Source organism: Aythya marila, assembly GCF_965140915.1.
Source record: "Aythya marila genome assembly, chromosome: 28".
Classification (NCBI taxonomy): domain Eukaryota; kingdom Metazoa; phylum Chordata; class Aves; order Anseriformes; family Anatidae; genus Aythya; species Aythya marila.
This window is the reverse complement of record NC_139069.1, coordinates 2,624,851-2,643,116: the sequence shown is the minus strand read 5'-3', so window position 1 is coordinate 2,643,116 and position 18,266 is coordinate 2,624,851. Positions and strand designations below refer to the sequence as shown.

Here is an 18,266-nt window from a genome sequence, read left to right as displayed (position 1 = left end):
AGTAATGTGAAAAGACCTCCCCAGTCAATGGAGTAGGGCAAAGTCCTAATTCCTGTGCTATAGATGCAGAAGGCAAAAAGAATTGCATTGTGCCTGACATTACTCTGGGACGTGTAACCCAGGTCAGGCAAATTTATCTTACTGCTGACAAGTCCATCACTAAACCATGCTCCCAAGCTCTGCATCTACACCTTGGCTCTCCAGTCGATGACCCAGCTCATGGATGGCAATCAGGGAGTCTCGGTTAGCGCGATGCTGCCTCAGGTGCGCCACCATGGTAGCCATTGGCACCTGCTGTTCTTCAACCCTCAGCAAACCCCCAACAGAAGGATTCTGTGGAAGGCCAAGCAAGGTAGACAACTGGTTCATGTCCTTTGTCTCCAAGGCACCTCTGCCAAAGCCCCACCCGTGGTGCCCTCTTGAAACTCAGAATTCCCTCTCCTGAAGCAGTCAATGCCAAGGATGCACATAGCCTCTGGGCCAGTCCCAGTGGGGTGCTTTTGCCATTCCTTCCCAGTTAGACTCACTTCAGCCTCCAGTAAAGTTAATGGGCTGCCCCTGTCACTCCAGAAATACAGGTGGGTTCTACCTCTTTCTAGCTTGATGGCATTAGGGTACTCTGTGCACCGTTGTGCAGTAGAGCCTGATACATTTGTGGGTGTGATGTGCCAGGCCATTAAATATATACAGTCAAGTAAACCTGTTTCTCCCTTTCCTCCCTGCCTCCCCCTGGCTTGAAGCAGGACCCCTCTAGTCCTGCTCATAGTATTCATTGCTGTGTCTGGTAGACGGCCCAATGGAGACACGTTCTGCCATAGCACAGTAATTCCATGGGGCAGGGGAATGGAGCCAACAGTCAAGAGACACATTTGGGTGGGGAAGGTGGGGTGGGGCCCAGTAGAGACAAGGAGTCAAGGCAGTGGGGTGGGGGAGGCCAGCAGAAGCAGCCCAAGGGGTGGTGCTGCTTGTGAGGACACGTTTGTGGCAGCAGCCTGAGTGGGCAGCAGCTGTGCGCAGGCGAGGGGAGGCCAGGAAGCGCATGGCAAGAGCGCTCCTGCCAGCAGAGCCAAGGCCGGGGCCGAGCCCAAGGGCAGAGGCAGGCCCAGGGCAGGGGGCTGCAAGGACCATGCTGAGCTCCCTGCCCCTGCAGCAGCTGCCCTGGCCCTCGGCCTCCTCTCCCCTGCCCCTGCAGCTCTGGGCTCCCTTGGCGCAGCCCTGGCTCTGCAGCACCAAGTCCTGCTGGGAGCCCTCCCCTGCATGCTGCCACCACTCCCTAATGCTGCTGTTGCCCTCTGCCGGGCACTGCCCAGCCCAGCCCAGCCCCTGCCCACCTCTCCCCACCTCCCTGCCCTCTCCCCAGCCAAGCCCAGCAGCCCAGACTGTGCTGTCCCCAGGGCAGTGCCCACCACAGGCTGCTGCAGGGCTCTGGGCACGGCCACCACAGCCCCAGCCCCTTGCAAGGCACCGCAGCTGCTGCCTCAAAGGCAGCTCTGGGCCTCCCCAGCAGTCCCCACGCTGAGGCCAGACCCGGCTCAAGAGATGGAGGTCCGTGAAGCTGCAGGAGCCCTGCTCTCTTGCCTGGCAGATCCCCAGCACACAGTGCCTGTGCCCCGCAGGGGCAGCCCCGCTCCCCAGGCCAGCACAAGAGGCCTGGCCCAGCCACAGAGCAGCTCCACATTCCTCTCCAGCATGTTATTTGCCATCAGACTAAGCACAACCGGGACAGTTCCAGGCCAGTCAAGGCCAGTTATTGTTTGCTGAGCCATGGCCAGCCAAGAAGGGAACTCCCAGTCCAGCACTACACTGAGCACTGTGAAATTCTGATCCACAGTGAAGGCCAGAAAAGCAAGAGGTCCGTTCATGCAGCAGTTCCTTGGGTATATTCCTAGCACCAGCTTTGGAAGAGCTGTGCAATGAAAGAGATGCCACTGTACAGACAACAAGATTGTCAGCAAGATACACGAGATCTCAAGTCTTAGTTGAATGTGAAAGCACAAGAGAACAATGAGGAAGCCAAAGGGAGCAGCAGTGACAAGGCCACGTCCTGCTGCTGGCCATGGCCATGGCTCCAGGGAAGAAGCAGCCCCAACCCGAAGGCAGCAGAGAGGCAGAGCCCAGCGGGCAGTGAGGGGCAGTCCCAAGGGCCACCAGGGCTGCTCCTGCATGTGTCAGCTGGGTTCTTGGCCCTGAGCCCCTCCTGCATGCTGGGGATGCTCCCCCAGCTCCAGAGGGGAAGGGAAGAGAGGGATACTGAGACCAATGAATTTCCGCTGACTTCTTTATTGTCTTTATCTACCTAGGAAGCATGGATCAGTGTGTACATTAGCTGATATGGTAAAAAATTACACAAAATATAACATTCAGAATGCTGAGAACTACGTTATAAAATACAAATAAAATATTGTTAAAATATTAACAGAGAAAAATAATTTTAAAAATGTTCTATCATTTTCCCAAATATCCTTTGATTTCTGATAGGATTACTATTAATGACAATGTTATGATAACACTAGGAATGATAAAAATGATACAATATAATGTGAATCAAAACATTTGCATATTATTAAGAATACATCTTCTGAACACATCATGGATGCTTAAGAGGAATGTATGGAAAGAGTTTCCTCACTGCATTCTTGAGCTCCTCGTTCCTCATGCTGTAGATGATGGGGTTCAGTGCTGGAGGCACCACCGAGTAGAGAAGTGTGACCACCAGGTCCAGGGATAGCGAGGAAATGGAGGGGGGCTTCAGGTAGGCAAATATGGAAGTACTGATAAACAGGGAAACCACAGCCAGGTGAGGGAGGCACGTGGAAAAGGCTTTGTGCTGGCCCTGCTCAGAGGGCATCCTCAGCACTGCCCTGAAGATCTGCACATAGGACAGCACAATGAAAACAAAACAACAAAGGACTAAAGAAACACTAAACACAAGTGCCCCAACTTCCCTGAGGTAGGCATGTGAGCAGGAGAGCTTGAGGATGTGGGGGATTTCACAGAAGAACTGGTCCACAGCATTGCCATGGCAGAGGGGTAGGGAAAATGTGTTGGCCGTGTGCAGGACAGCATTGAGAAAGCCACTGCCCCAGGCAGCTGCTGCCATCTGGGCACAAGCTCTGCTGCCCACGAGGCTCCCGTAGTGCAGGGGCTTGCAGATGGCAATGTAGCGGTCGTAGGCCATGACGGTAAGAAGGGAAAACTCACCTACAACCAAGAAAGCAAAGAAAAAGACCTGAGCAGCACATCCTTGATAGGAGATGGCCCTGGTGTCCCTGAGGGCATTGGCCATGTGTCGTGGTTTAACCCGGCTGGCAGCTAAATACCACGCAGCCGTTCGCTCACCCTCCCCCCTCCCTCTCTGGGACGGGGGAGAGAAATGGAAAGTGAAGCCCGTGAGTTGAGATAAAGACTGTTTAATAAGACAGGAAAATAATAATAATAATAATAATAATAATAATAATAATAATAATAATAATAATAATAATAATAATAATAATAATACAATGATGATAATAGTACTACTACTATTAATATGTACAAACAAGTGATGCACAATGCAATTGCTCACCACCCGCTGACCGATGCCCAGCCTAACCCCGAGCAGTCCGGCCCCCTCCCCCCGGCTAGCCACCCCTATATATTGTTTAGCATGACGTCAGATGGTATGGAATACCCCTTTGGCTAGTTTGGGTCACCTGTCCTGGGTCTGTCCCCTCCCAGCTCTTACTGCACCCCCCAGCCTGCCCGTTGGCAGGACAGAGCAAAGGCTGAGATGTCCTTGGCTTAGTATAAGCACTGCTCTGCAACAATTAAAGCATCGGGGTGTTATCAGCACTCTTCTCATTCTAAGCCAAAACACAGCATTCCACCAGCTACTAGGAAGAAAATTAATTCTGTGCTAACTGAAACCAGGACATCTATCCACCCCTTATTCCATACCATTTATGTCATGCTCAGGTTACACTCTTTTCCATACATTCTAATTAGTCACCTATAGTAATCATGGTAGTGATAACATACAGTATAATATACTATTTAACATGGTGCAATTCAGTTCATGGGCTATTCTCACCCAGTATTAAATCTCCTTGAGGTACACACCGGACCTCTCCGTTCTTTTGCATCACCCACCAAGTGTACCCAGGTCCCTGAGCGAAAACAATTCCACGAATGGGTTTGCCTTTTCCTGAGGCAGGAGTAGCCCAGACTGTTTTACCCAGCATATTTCTTACATGCACTACAGGAACTTTATCCCCATCTACAGTACGTAACAGGTTTGATTGGGCAGGTCCAGCTCGGTTGGCAGATCCCCTAGTATTGACTAACCAGGGGGCCTTTGCCAAATGCGTATCCCAATTTTTGAATGTCCCAGCGCCCATTGCTTTCAATGTAGTCTTTAACAGTCCATTGTATCGTTCAACTTTCCCGGAGGCTTGTGCATGATAGGGGGTGTGATACACCCACTCAATACCATGTTCTTTGGCCCAAGTGTCTATAAGGTTGTTTCGGAAATGAGTCCCATTGTCTGACTCTATTCTTTCTGGGGTACCATGTCGCCATAGGACTTGCTTTTCAAGGCCCAGGATAGTGTTCCGGGCGGTGGCATGAGGCACAGGATATGTTTCCAGCCATCCGGTGGTTGCTTCCACCATTGTAAGTACGTGGCGCTTCCCATTGCGAGTTTGAGGGAGTGTGATGTAATCAATCTGCCAGGCCTCTCCATATTTCTATTTCAGCCATCGTCCTCCATACCAAAGAGGCTTTGACCGTTTGGCTTGCTTGATTGCAGCACATGTTTCACAGTCATGAATAACCTGTGCTATAGCGTCCATGGTCAGGTCCACCCCTCGATCACGAGCCCATCTGTATGTTGCATCTCTACCTTGATGGCCTGAGGTGTCATGGGCCCATCGGGCTATAAATAATTCACCTTTATGCTGCCAATCCAGGTCCACCTGAGCTACTTCAATCTTAGCAGCCTGATCCACATGCTGGTTGTTTTGATATTCTTCTGTAGCCCGATTCTTGGGCACATGAGCATCTACGTGACGTACTTTCACAGCCAGGTTCTCTACCCGAGCAGCAATATCTTGCCACAATGCAGCAGCCCAGATGGGTTTGCCCCTACGCTGCCAGTTGTTTTGCTTCCATTGCTGTAACCATCCCCACAGGGCATTTGCTACCATCCATGAATCGGTGTAGAGATAGAGAACTGGCCATTTTTCTCGTTCAGCAATGTCTAAAGCCAGCTGAATGGCTTTCACTTCTGCAAACTGACTCGATTCACCTTCTCCCTCAGCAGCTTCTGCAACTCGTCGCGTAGGACTCCATACAGCAGCCTTCCATCTCCGATGCTTCCCCACAATACGACAGGACCCATCAGTGAACAGGGCATATTTCTTCTCATTCTCTGGTAACTGGTTGTACAGTAGGGCTTCCTCAGCACGACCCACCTCCTCCTCTGATGATATCCCAAAGTATTTGCCTTCTGGCCAGTCCATAATCACTTCCAAGATTCCTGGGCGACTGGGGTTTCCTATTCGAGCCCGCTGAGTAATCAGTGCAACCCACTTGCTCCACGTAGCATCAGTTGCATGATGTATAGAGGAGACCCTTCCCTTGAACATCCAGCCTAGTACCGGTAATCGGGGTGCTAGGAGGAGCTGCGCTTCAGTACCGACCACCTCCGAAGCAGATCGAACTCCTTCATATGCTGCCAATATCTCCTTTTCAGTTGGAGTATAGCGGGCCTCAGATCCTCTGCATCCCCGACTCCAAAACCCCAGGGGCCGACCTCGAGTTTGTACTGGGTCTGGCTGGAATGTTAACTTTCCCGGCAGCAGCCCATTCAGTGCCGTACTCTGTACTTGTAGCTGGAACAGCAGTGTTATCACACCAGTGTTGTGTCTACTGCTGAGCAGCAGTGGCACAGCATTGGGCCTTTCTCTAACCCTCCGAGGGGGTGGGCAAAAAGTGAGGAGAGAAACATCACTAGGGCAGCTGACCTAAACCAATCAAAGGGATATTCCATACCATGTGGTGTCACACTCAGCAATAAAAGGAGGAAACAGGAAGAAGAGGGGAGGGGTGGGCTCTCGTTGAGAAGACCTCGGTCCTCCTCTCGAACACCGGCTGCGTGCGTTGAGGCCTTGCTTCAAGGACGTGGTCAATCATCACTCATTTGTGGGAAGTAGAGAGTAATTTCTTTCCTCTGCACTTCCATATAGCCTTCATTTATTTTGTTTGTTTGTTTTCCTCCCTTGTTCCCCTTTTCCCTTTTACTTCCCCTTAGTTAAATTGTTTAGTTCATGGTAGTCTTTATTTAATTATTATAATTATTTCCCTTTAAATAATTATCCTTATCTCAACCCGTGAGTTGTTCTTTGCTTTACTTCTCCCCCTCCTCATCTAAAGGAGGGGGAGTGAGAGAGCGGTTGTGGGGTTTAGCTGCCCAGCACGGTAAAACCACCACAACGGTGAGATGAAAAAACTCTACTCCAACCAAGAAGGGAAATAGGAGTACCTGTGCAGCACATCCTTGATAGGAGATGGCCCTGTTGTCCCTGAGGGCATTGGCCATGGCTTTGGGCAGAGTGGTGGAGATGCAGCCCAGGTCAAGGAGGGCGAGGTTGAGGAGGAAGAAGTACATGGGGGTGTGGAGGCGGTGGTGGCAGGCTATGGCACTGAGGATGAGGCCATTGCCCAGGAGGGCAGCCAGGTAGATGCCCAGGAAGAGCACGAAGTGCAGGAGCTGCAGCTCGCGCGTGTCTGCAAATGCCAGCAGGAGGAACTCGCTCACAGAGCTGATGTTGGGCATTTGTTGACATTGAACACAGTTGTCTGTTGAAGAGGAGAAGGCAGAACAATGTTAGTTCACACTTCTCTGAGGGAGACTTATTGCAAGTCTTAGAGCACCCTCCAGCCTGAGCATCTCTCTTTTCAGAAGAACCTTTCTGCAGCTCTCTTACTTGAGCTCCAGCTGGTGCTGGCTGAGAGTGCACTGGGAGCAGGGGCTGCTGTAGACTGCAGAGGAGTCCTTGCTGCTGTAGAAAAGAAAGAAATCAGGAACTTGGGGGAAGCTCAAGTTCAGTTCACTGGTCAGATCAATGAGCTTTTCAGTGTTATTTCAAACAACTCCTCTGAATGCAGTTACACAGGCCACTGCCCACAAGTCGTGTTCTAATCTACCCTGTGTTTCCTGTCTTTGAGCCGCAGGACCACCCAGCTCTGGAGTTTCCTTGAGAAGAAACTGGAGACAACTGAGAGCAGAGAAGCCCCAGTCCAAGTGCAGCTGGACAGAAACCTCACCTGAGGTGAAGTTCTCACACAGACAGAGCTTGGAAGCATCCCTGTCTGAGCTCTACCTCCTCTTCTACCCCCATCTGCCCCACAGCCCATGGGCTGCAGGGGAAGAGGAGGCCAGGGAGGGGCTGCTCCAGGGGAAGGCGTCTGCACTGCAGGGCATGGCCACGAGGTGCCCGAATCCCCCCTGCCACGGCGTTTCTGCCAACAGCTCCTTCTGGCCGCCTGCCCTTCTGTGCTGCCTGCAGCTGTCCCTGCCGGGAGCTGCTGCTCTGCGCCCACCTCTTCTTTCCCCCTGCCCGTGCTCACAGACCCCATCCCACATGGCTGTGCTCAGCGCTGCCCTGCAGCACCCTGCCACCAACAGGGCCCTGCCAAGGGGCACCTCCATGGCTGCAGGAGTTACGGGGCAGCTGTCAGAGAGCCTGGCATGGCTAGCCAGGGCAGGGTGTTCTGGGCTGACCGGGGGCACCTGCCTTAGGGCACTCCAAGGAGCTTCTGCCAGACTTCCTCACCTCGCACTGCAACCCAGCAGGACTCTCAAAGCCTACTGCATTGCCCACTGCCCTCCCAGAAACAAGACCCAGCAGGAGACCCTTCCAGGACCTGCAGCTGCATGGCCCTGCAGCCAGGCACTTACCTTGTCAAGGGCTGTGCAGGTTTCTCCTGCAGGCAGCTCTCAGAATCCTCCCACACCCAACTGCCTCCAAGCCCTCTCTTATTTTCTTCTCTCTGTGTCTGTGCTTCTGTGTCTCTTTCGTGCTGCGCAGTGCAGAGGAGCTGCTCCTGGGCACAGCTGTCTCTCTGCACCAGGGCCCTGTTGCCACGAGCTCCCCTTGGGCTCACGAGCCCAGCCCAGATCAGCAGCACAGCACCAGCCAAAGGGAATGCAATCACCCCTCTGGGGGCTTTGCTGATGAGCCCACGAACCTCAGGCACTCAGAGACAATTGAAGACAGCTCTCCAGAAGTCCAAGTCAGAGGCAAGTTTCCTGCAGTGTCTCCCTGAAGGCCAGCACTGACACAGCCTCCCTTGGAGCTCGTTAGAGCAGAACCCTGGAGGCAGTGAGGACAAGGAGACAAAGGCAATGTGAAGGTGACACTGATGTGTAGGAAAAGTGGATGTGTGTCAGCAAGCTCAAGGGCCAGGACTTGACATCCATCCCATTTTAAGGGGGATCCTTTCCCTTGACAGGTTGCTCAGGGCTCTTTGTGGGGCAGTAGGACATGGGGATGTGCATGGCCAAGTGCAGGAGAATGGTACGACCCCTGCCTGGTTCATGGGTGGGGGCAAGGAGGCAATGAGGCCCTGGTGCTTTACCAATCAGCTGTCTCCTCTAAGGGCTCAGTGGCAGAGACAACAGCCATAGCCATGAACACAAAGACCTGGGTCCTGCTGGGACTTTGAGCCTTGCCATAGCCCTTGCTCCTCTCCAAACCAGGATGGCCTAGAGAATCCCAGACCTGTACCTCTTCACTGGTTAGTTGAAGACACTTGTCCTTGTGATGTCATACCGGATCTGATATGAGCATGATAACTCAGATCTTTTTGGTGGCCGTGCTCCTCATGAGGCAGCTCTGTAGGAAGCTGGTCTGGTTCCTCGTGATGAGGCACCTCTGCTCATATGGCATCCCTTGTGGTGCCCAGGCCCTCCTCGTCCTGTGTACTCTGCAGTGTCCCAGTCTGCTCTGATGTGTGGCGTTACTCTCCCTCTCGTTCAGGACTGGGCTCCTCTCCTTGTAAATGTCTAGAGGTTTCTTTAGACAAAATCCTGTAGTTTCTCAAGTTCCCACCACACTGATGCTCTGTTCTGTCAGATGTTCCTGTCCGCAGGCAGACAGTTCAGCCTTCATGTGATTGTGCTGTCTCTGACAAGACAGCAGTATTGGGAGGTACAGGGGACACTGAAGCACACAGAATTGTCTGGGTTGGAGGAGACCTCAAGATAATCGAGTCCAACCTCTGACCTAACACTAACAAGTCCTCCACTAAACCAATGTTTGGATAATACAGGAGTAACTGGCTAAATGGAATTGCAGCACAGTCACAGAAAGGTAGTGGGTGGAAGGCTGCCAGATTCTACTTTTTCTGTTCTTCATTCTCATGCATGCTGTCAGTTTCTCGGGAGCTGTGTCCTAAATGTTATGGGGCTGTGCAGGACAAAGTTAGAAGGGCCAAAGCCCAGATGGAGCTTAATCAATCCATTCCTGTCAAAGACAATAAACACTGCTTATATAAATGCTTTAAATAAAAGAGGATTAAGAATCATCATAAATTATTGGATGTGGGGGGAAACCTGGTGCCAAGAGATGAGGTAAAGGCTGAGGTACTTAATGCCTTCTTTGCCTCAGTCTCTAGCAGCAAGACCAACTGTTCCCCTAGATATTTAGGGTGTTTTTTTTTTTTTTTTTTTTCCTCCTGCTCTTTCCTACTACAAAAGCAGGCTCAATCAGGGTGGAAACCACTCCTGAAGTAGGCAGCCCAACCCAGCAGGCTCCTTGCAGCCTCTCAGCAAACCAGACACAAGTCACCTCAGCAGCAGCTTCCAAGCCAGGGGCCTGCTGCTGGCCTTGCAGCTTCTTGTGGAGACACAACCAATCCTTGTGCCTGCTGCTGCTGCCCAGTCATGGACTCAAGCAGAAGGGATAGGACAACCCATCTGGGGGCCTTCTTTCTGCCTGGGTCCTCCTGGCTCTGGAGGCAGAGGGAATCCCCCAGTCAGCATGCCAAGCAGGTGCCTTCTGCTGGCCTAGCAGGGCCACTGCCAGATGTCAGCCCAAAAGTGCAGATCCCAGGGAGAAATCAAGGCTGACCTGCCACCTCCAGACACAAGTGACCTCCCAGTCCCTTTCTGTGACACATTCCTGCTGCTGCCCTATCAAGTGCAGAGACAGAAGTGACCTCACAGTCCCTGCCACAGTCACATTCCTTCTGCTGGGCCATGAGATCCTCAGGCATAGCTGACTGCTTTCTAGTTCCCAAGGGAATAAGGCACAACTTTCTGGGTTAGAGAGTAAACAAATGTTTATTGGGAAGGTTTGGTGTTCTTCTGTGTTTAGGGTATGGTCAGGCTCTGTAGTTTAGGTCATTTTTAGGTCTGCCTAGAAGCCGAGGGTTAAATAGAGTATTTTAATACTAATATTAAGGAAAGGTATTAGGGTGAGTAAAAGAGTAAAAGTAATGGAAAGGGGCTATGGGGTGAGTTTTGCTTCAAGGGATACCTTGTGTTCAAGCTTTAGAGAAATGGATTCCTGTCAGAGTGTTGGAGGAGCATTTAGATTTAAGGATTAAGACTACTGGTTAAAATAGTGTAAGGGCCATACATGACTCTACAAGTCAGTGTTGCTTCATAATCTACATTATATGATTCCTCTTACCTCTACAAAATCATTAATTTCTGCTGGCCATGCTCCTCTTGCCACCTGAAAATCTCACATCTCTCGTGTCCAGGTTGCTCCTGACCTCCCCATATCTTACTGGGATCAGCTTTCTGATGACATCCATGACATAGGCAGTATATGTCTCACGTCTGTGGGCTATTCTGTTCTTCAGAGAGAAGTGGCATTGTAGTCAGGAGGGAAAAGGGCCTAAAGGAGCATCCTGCCCAGTATGCCCATCAGCTCTGCCTCTCTACAAAATTGCGCATCCTACCTACTAGTTTTGTTTCCAGAATAGCTTCCATGGATCTCGAGTTCTTTTTCCAGGCCCTCACAAATACTTCAGTTTTGGATGTGTAGAGATGGAATAAGGAAAGCAATGCGCGGATAGACCTGAGCTTAGCAAGGGATGCAAAGAATAACAGGAAGAGATTCTAGAGATACATAGCTCAGAAAAGAAAGGCCAAGGAGAGTGTACCCCCTCTGATGGATGAGAAGGGTAAACTGGTAATGACAGGCATGGAGAAGCCTGAGGGCCTCAACAACATTTTGGCTCAGTCTTCCCTGCCAATCAGGCTTCCCAAGTCTTTACTTTTCCTGAAGCCATGGGTGGAGGCTGGGAGGCAAAGTCCCACCTGCTCTTAGTGAAAAGCAGGTTTGAGACCACCTGAAGAAACTAAACAAGTACAAGTCTATGGGGCTTGATGACTTGCATCCCAGGGTCCTGAGGGAACTGGCTGATGTAGTTGCCAAGCCTCTCTCCATCATATTTGAAGATTCCTGAAGGTTGGGTGAAGTCCCTGGTGACCTGAAAAAGGAAAACATCACTCCCATTTTTAAAAAAGGGTAGAAAGGAGGACCCAGGGAACTACCGAATGGTGAGCCTCACCCCTGTGCCTGACAAGATCATGAAAAAGATCCTCCTGGAATCGGTGTCAAGGCACATGCAAGACAAAGAGGTGATCTCAGACAGCCAGCATGGCTTCTCCAGGGGGTAAATCTGGTAGCTTTCTACAATGGAGTGACTACATCAGACAACAATGGAAGACAGACCACCTAATTGGATTTCTGTAAGACATTTGACACTATCCCACATGACATCCTGATCTCCAAATTGGAGAGATACGCATTTGATGGGTGCACCATTCAGTGGATAAGGAGTTGGCCTGAAGGTCACACCGAGAGAGAAGTGGTCAATGGATCTATGTCCAAGTGGAGGCTGGTGATGAGTGGTGTACCTCAGGGGTCTGTCCTGGGACAGGTATTGTTTAATATCTTTATCAATGAAATAGACAGTGGGGTCAAGTGCACCCTCAGCAAGTGTGCAGATGACACCAAGCTGAGTGGTGTAGTTGATGCAACAGAGGAAGGGATGCCACCCAAGTGGTTCTGGGAAAGCTTGAAATTTGGCCCCATGTGAACCTAAGCAGGTTCTATAAGTCCAAGTGCTAAGTGCTGCACCTGGGCCGGGGAAATCCCATACAGGAGGATAGACTGGGATAAGAACTGATTGACAGTAGCCCTGCAGAGAAGGACTTGGGGATTCTGCTGAACAAAAAGCTCAACCTGAGCCAGCAGTGTGCCCTTGTAGCCCAGAAGGCCAACTGTATCCTGGGCTGCATCAGCAGAGGAGTGGCCAGCAGGTGGAGGCAGGTGATTCACCCCTTCTACTCTGTCCTTGTGAGGCTCCACTTGGAGTCCTGCATCCAGGACTGGGGCCGCCAGCACATGAAGGGTGTGGGTCTATTAGAATGGGTCTAGAGGAGGGCCACGAAGATGATCAAGGGTCTGGAAAACCTCTCCTATGAAGAAAGGCTGAGAGAGCTGGGGCTCTTCAGCCTGGAGAAGAAAAGGTTCCCGGGTGACCTCATCACAGCCTTTCAGTACTTAAAGGGGGCTTATAAAAAAAATGGAGAGTGACTCTTGAAGTGGAGAGTGACTCTGAAGTTGCGAAATCTTCAGCACTTGTTCTCGTGGGGGACTTCAACTTCCCTGACATATCCTGGAAGCACAACACAGCCCTGAGAAAGCAGTCTAGGAGGTTTCTGGAGAGAGTGGAAGATAGCTTCCTGACGCAGCTAGTTAGTGAGCCTACCAGGGGTGGTGCCCCGCTAGACCTTTTCTTCACAAACAGAGAAGGACTGGTGGAGGATGTGATTGTCGGGAGCTGTCTTGGGCAGAGTGACCACGAAATGGTGGAGTTCACTATTCTTGGCGAGGCCAGGAAGGGGACCAGTAAAACCGCTGTATTGGACTTTCGGAGGGCTGACTTTGAGCTGCTCAGGACACTGGTTGGTGGAGTCCCCTGGGAGGCGGTTCTGAAGGGCAGAGGGGTCCAGGAAGGCTGGGCGCTCTTCAAGAGGGAAATCTTAATGGCGCAGGAACGGTCTGTCCCCACATGCCCAAAGATGAGCTGGCGGGGAAGAAGACCAGGCTGGCTCAACAGAGAATTGTGGCTTGATCTTAGGAGAAAAAAGAGGGTTTATAATCTTTGGAAAAGTGGGAAGGCCACTAGGGAGGACTATAAGGATGTTGCGAGGCTGTGCAGGGACAAAATTAGGAAGGCCAAAGCTCATCTGGAGCTCAATCTGGCTACTGCCGTTAAAGATAACAAAAAACGTTTCTATAAATACATCAACACAAAAAGGAGGACTAAGGAGAATCTCCATCCTTTACTCGATGCGGGGGGAAACTTAGTTACAAGAGATGAGGAAAAGGCGGAGGTGCTCAATGCCTTCTTTGCCTCAGTCTTTAGCGGCAATACCGGATGTTCTCTGGATACCCAGTACCCTGAGCTGGTGAAAGGGGATGGGGAGCAGGATGTGGCCCTCACTATCCATGAAGAACTGGTTGGTGACCTGGTACGGCACTTGGATGTGCACAAGTCGATGGGGCCGGATGGGATCCACGCAAGGGTACTGAGAGAACTGGCAGAGGAGCTGGCCAAGCCACTGTCCATCATTTATCAGCAGTCGTGGCTATCGGGGGAGGTCCCAGTTGACTGGCGGCTAGCAAATGTGACGCCCATCTACAAGAAGGGCCGGAGGGCAGACCCGGGAAACTACAGGCCTGTCAGTTTGACCTCAGTACCAGGGAAGCTCATGGAGCAGATCCTCCTGAGAGTCATCATGCGGCACTTGCAGGGCAAGCAGGCGATCAGGCCCAGTCAGCATGGGTTTATGAAAGGCAGGTCCTGCTTGACGAACCTGATCTCCTTCTATGACAAAGTGACGTGCTGGGTGGACGAGGGAAAGGCTGTGGATGTGGTCTACCTTGACTTCAGCAAGGCTTTTGACACCGTCTCCCACAGCATTCTCCTCAAGAAACTGGCTGCTCTTGGCTTGGACTGGCACACGCTTCGTTGGGTTAGAAACTGGCTGGATAGCCAGGCCCAAAGAGTCGTGGTGAATGGAGTCAAGTCCAGTTGGAGGCCAGTCACTAGTGGCGTCCCCCAGGGCTCGGTGCTGGGGCCAGTCCTCTTTAATATCTTCATTGATGATCTGGACGAGGGCATTGAGTGCACCCTCAGTAAGTTTGCAGATGACACCAAGCTAGGTGCGTGTGTCGATCTGCTCGAGGGTAGGAAGGCTGTGCAGGAGGATCTGGATAGGCTGCACCAATGGGCTGAGGTCAACTGCATGAAGTTCAACAAGGCCAAGTGCCGGGTCCTCCACCTGGGGTTCAATAACCCCAAGCAGAGCTACAGGCTGGGAGATGAGTGGTTGGAGAGCTTCCACGCGGAGAGGGACCTGGGAGTGATGGTGGATAGTCGGCTGAATATGAGGCAGCAGTGTGCTCAGGTGGCCAAGAAGGCCAACGGCATCCTGGCTTGCATAAGAAATAGTGTGGCTAGCAGGGCTAGGGAGGTGATCGTCCCCCTGTACTCGGCTCTGGTGAGGCCGCACCTCGAGTACTGTGTTCAGTTTTGGGCCCCTCAATACAAGAAGGACATCGAGGTGCTTGAGCGGGTGCAGAGAAGGGCGACGAAGCTGGTGAGGGGCCTGGAGAACAAGTCCTACGAGGAGTGGCTGAGGGAGCTGGGCTTGTTCAGCCTGCAGAAAAGGAGGCTCAGGGGTGACCTTATTGCTCTTTACAGATACCTTAAAGGAGGCTGTAGAGAGGTGGGGGTTGGTCTATTCTCCCACATGCCTGGTGACAGGACGAGGGGGAATGGACTAAAGTTGCACCAGGGGAGTTTTAGGTTAGATGTTAGGAAGAACGTCTTTACCGAAAGTGTTGTTGGACACTGGAACAGGCTGCCCAGGGAAGTGGTGGAGTCACCATCCCTGGAAGTCTTTAAAAGACGTTTAGATGTAGAGCTTAGGGATATGGTTTAGTGGGGATTGTTAGCGATAGGTAGAGGTTGGACTCGATGATCTTGAGGTCTCTTCCAACCTAGAAATTCAGTGATTCTGTGATTCTGTGCTCACTCAGCAGGGTCCCAGTCTGCCCTAATGCATGGGGTTACTCTTCCTCTGGTGCAGGACTGGGTCCTTCTCCTTGTAAACATCAAGAAGATACTTTAGGCAAAATCCTGCAGTTTCTCAACATTCCCCCACACTCATGCTCCTTTCTGTCAGCCGTTCATGTCTGCAGGCAGATGCTTCAACCTTTGTGTGACTGTGCTATCTCTGACAAGACAGGAGCATTACGAGCTGCAGGAAAGTTTGGATAATACAGGACTAGTCACTTGAATGGAACTGCAACACAGAGTCACAGAAAAACAGTGGGTGAAAGGCTGACAGATTCTACTTTTTCTGTTCTTCCTTCTCATGCATGCTGTCAATTTCTCGGGAGCTGTGTCCTAAATGTTATGGGGCTGTGCAGGTCAAAGTTAGAAGGGCCAAAGCCCAGCTGGAGCTCAATCTGGCTATGACTGTCAAAGACAATAAACACTGCTTATAGAAATACTTTAAATAAAGGAGGATTAAGGAGAATCATCATCCTTTATAAGATGTGGTGGAAATCTCGTGATGATCTAGAGATTAGGTAAAGGCTGAGGTACTTAATGCCTTCTTTGCCCCACTGTGTAGCAGGAAGACCAGTTGTTCCCCTGGACATTTCTCCCATGACATGCCCACAGCAATACTTCTAAGGTGCACTTTCTAGCAGTCTTTTCTCTCCTGCTCTTTCCTACTACCAAAGAAAGCTCCACCAGTGTGGAAACCACTCCTGAAGTAGGCATCCCAACCCAGCAGGCTCCTTGCGGCCTCTCAGCCAAGCACACACAAGTCACCTCAGCAGCAGCTTCCAAGCCAGGGGCCTGCTGCTGTGCAGTCATGGACTCAAGCAGAAGGGACAGGACAACCCATGTTGGGGCCTTCTTTCTGTCTGGGTCCTCCTGGCTCTGGAGGCAGAGGGGATCCCCCAGTCAGCATGCCAAGCAGGTGCCTTCTGCTGGCCTAGCAGGGCCACTGCCAGATGTCAGCCCAAAAGTGCAGCTCCCAGGGAGAAGCCAAGGCTGACCTGTCACCTCCAGACACAAGTGACCTCCCAGTCCCTTTCTGTGACACGTTCCTGCTGCTGCCCTATCAAGTGCAGAGACAAAAGTGACCTCACAGTCCCTGCCACCATCACATTCCTCCTGCTGAGCCATGAAATACTGAGGCAGAGATGACCTCTCTCTCACTATCTAGGTACCTGATTTTCTCTTTTTGGGTTAGAGACTAAGCAAAGTTTTAGTGGGAGTGTGTGTTGTTCTGCTTGTGGTGTCATGTCTGTGGTTAAGGTATGGATAAGCTCTACAGGTTAGGGTTTTTTTTTTAGGTCTGCCAAGGAGTCTAGGGTTAAACAGAGTGTTTTCATGTTACTGTTAAGGGAAGGCATTAGGTTTAGCAAGAGAGAAAAAAAAAAAAAAAAAAAAAAAAAAAAAATAAGATTCCTTTCTGAGTACTGTAGTAGCATTTAGGTTTAGGCATTAAAATTACTGGCTCATGTAAGGTAAGGGCCGTTTGTGACTGTTTTAAGTCAGTGTTACCACAGCATCCACATTACATAAACCCTCTTACCTCCATGAAATCATAAGTTTCTGCTGGCCATGCTCTTCTTCCCAGCCTGAAATATCTCATCTCTATTGTCCAGGCTGCTCATGACCTCCCCATATCTTGTTGGGATCAGCTTTCTGATGACATTCACAATTGCAGAGTATCTGTCTCACCTCTGTTGGTTCCTCTATTCTTGAGACAGTAGTGGCATGGTAGTTAGAAGAGAAAAGGACACAAAGATCCTTAGGAGCATCCTGCATAATGTGCCCATCAGTTCTGCACCTCCACAAAAATGCGCTTCCTACCTACAAGTTTTGTTTCCCAAATGGCATTTATGGAATCAGGTTTTTTTTTTTTTTTTCTCATGCATGGTTCTGTTTTGGATATGCAGAGATGGAATAAGGAAAGTTAAGGCATGGATGGAACTGACCTTCTCAAGGGATGCAAGGAAAAATAGGAAGGTATTCTACAGATACACTGCTCAGAAAAGAATGGCCAAGGAGAGTGTACGCCCTCTGATGGATGAGAAAGGTGCACGGGTAATGACAGACATGGAGAAGGCTGAGGGACTCCACAACGTCTTTCCCTCAATCTTCCCTGCCAGTCAGGCTTCCCAAGTCTTTCATTTCCCTGAACCTGTAGATGGAGGCTGGGGGTGCACCTGGTGGGAGTGAAGAGCAGGTCCAAGACCACCTGATGACACTAAACAGGTACATGTCTATGGGGCCTGATGACATGCATCCCAGGGTCCTGAGGGAGCTGGCTGATGTAGTTGCCAAGCCTCTCTCCATCATACTTGGTGGCTGATAATTCTACAGAAGAGAAGGCTCCAGGGTGACCTCTTTGTGGCCTTTCAGTACTCAAAGGGGACTTCTAAAAAAGATGAAGAGTGACTGTTCACTTAATTGTATGACAGGACAAGGGGTAACGGTTTTAAAGTAAAAGTCTGGAGACTTAGACTAGAGGTTAGGAGAAAACTCTTCACTCAGAGGGAGGTGAGGCACTGGAACAGGTTGCTGAGAGACCTTAGGGATGCCCCATCCCTGGAGCTGATCAAGAGCAGGTTAGATGACGCCCTGGGCAACCTGATCTCATGGGGGGTATCACTGCTAATGGCATCGCTATCCATGGAACAGGTGGTTCAAACTAGATGACCTTTAAGGTCCCTCACAATAGGGGCCATTCTCTGATTCTATGGTCTCACGAGCCATACCTCAAGCATGACTCCCATCCCATCAGCCTTCCTGTGGTCTACCACCTGACCAGAACAGAAGGTGCCTCACCATCATCGTCAATGCCTTGAGCATGCTTCTGCCCTTTACAGTCCCTATCTGTGCCGTTTCCTGCTGCAGGTCCGTCAGATCCACGGACAGAAGTGACCTCCCAGCCTCCTTCACAGCCATGTGCCTCCTGCAGGCCCAGCACATCCTGAGGCACACCTGATCCCATCCCAGCATTCCCAGCCAGCTCCTGCTTGTGGTCTCTGATCTGATCACATACCTGTCACCTCACATGCCTCTTCCAATGCCATGGGACTGCTGCAGGACCTCACAGTCCCTGCCTTGCCCCAAGGGGACAAGCAGCTGAAGTTAGGGATAGCAGTGGG

General features: G+C 51.0%; 2 protein-coding genes across 2 annotated transcripts in view; both read right to left on the bottom strand.

Moving 5' to 3' along the window:
* LOC309888287 (olfactory receptor 14C36-like) overlaps positions 1-18,266 on the bottom strand; it is a gene marked incomplete at both ends in the record, with an annotated part of 96,750 nt that overhangs the window by 15,245 nt on the left and 63,239 nt on the right. The window lies entirely within an intron of this gene.
* Positions 2,588-3,286, bottom strand: LOC309888157 (olfactory receptor 14J1-like; the record flags this gene model as incomplete). The annotated part of the gene is made up of 1 exon (XM_082780398.1): positions 2,588-3,286. One exon carries the CDS (start codon positions 3,284-3,286, stop codon positions 2,588-2,590), a length of 699 nt encoding a protein of 232 aa, XP_082636524.1.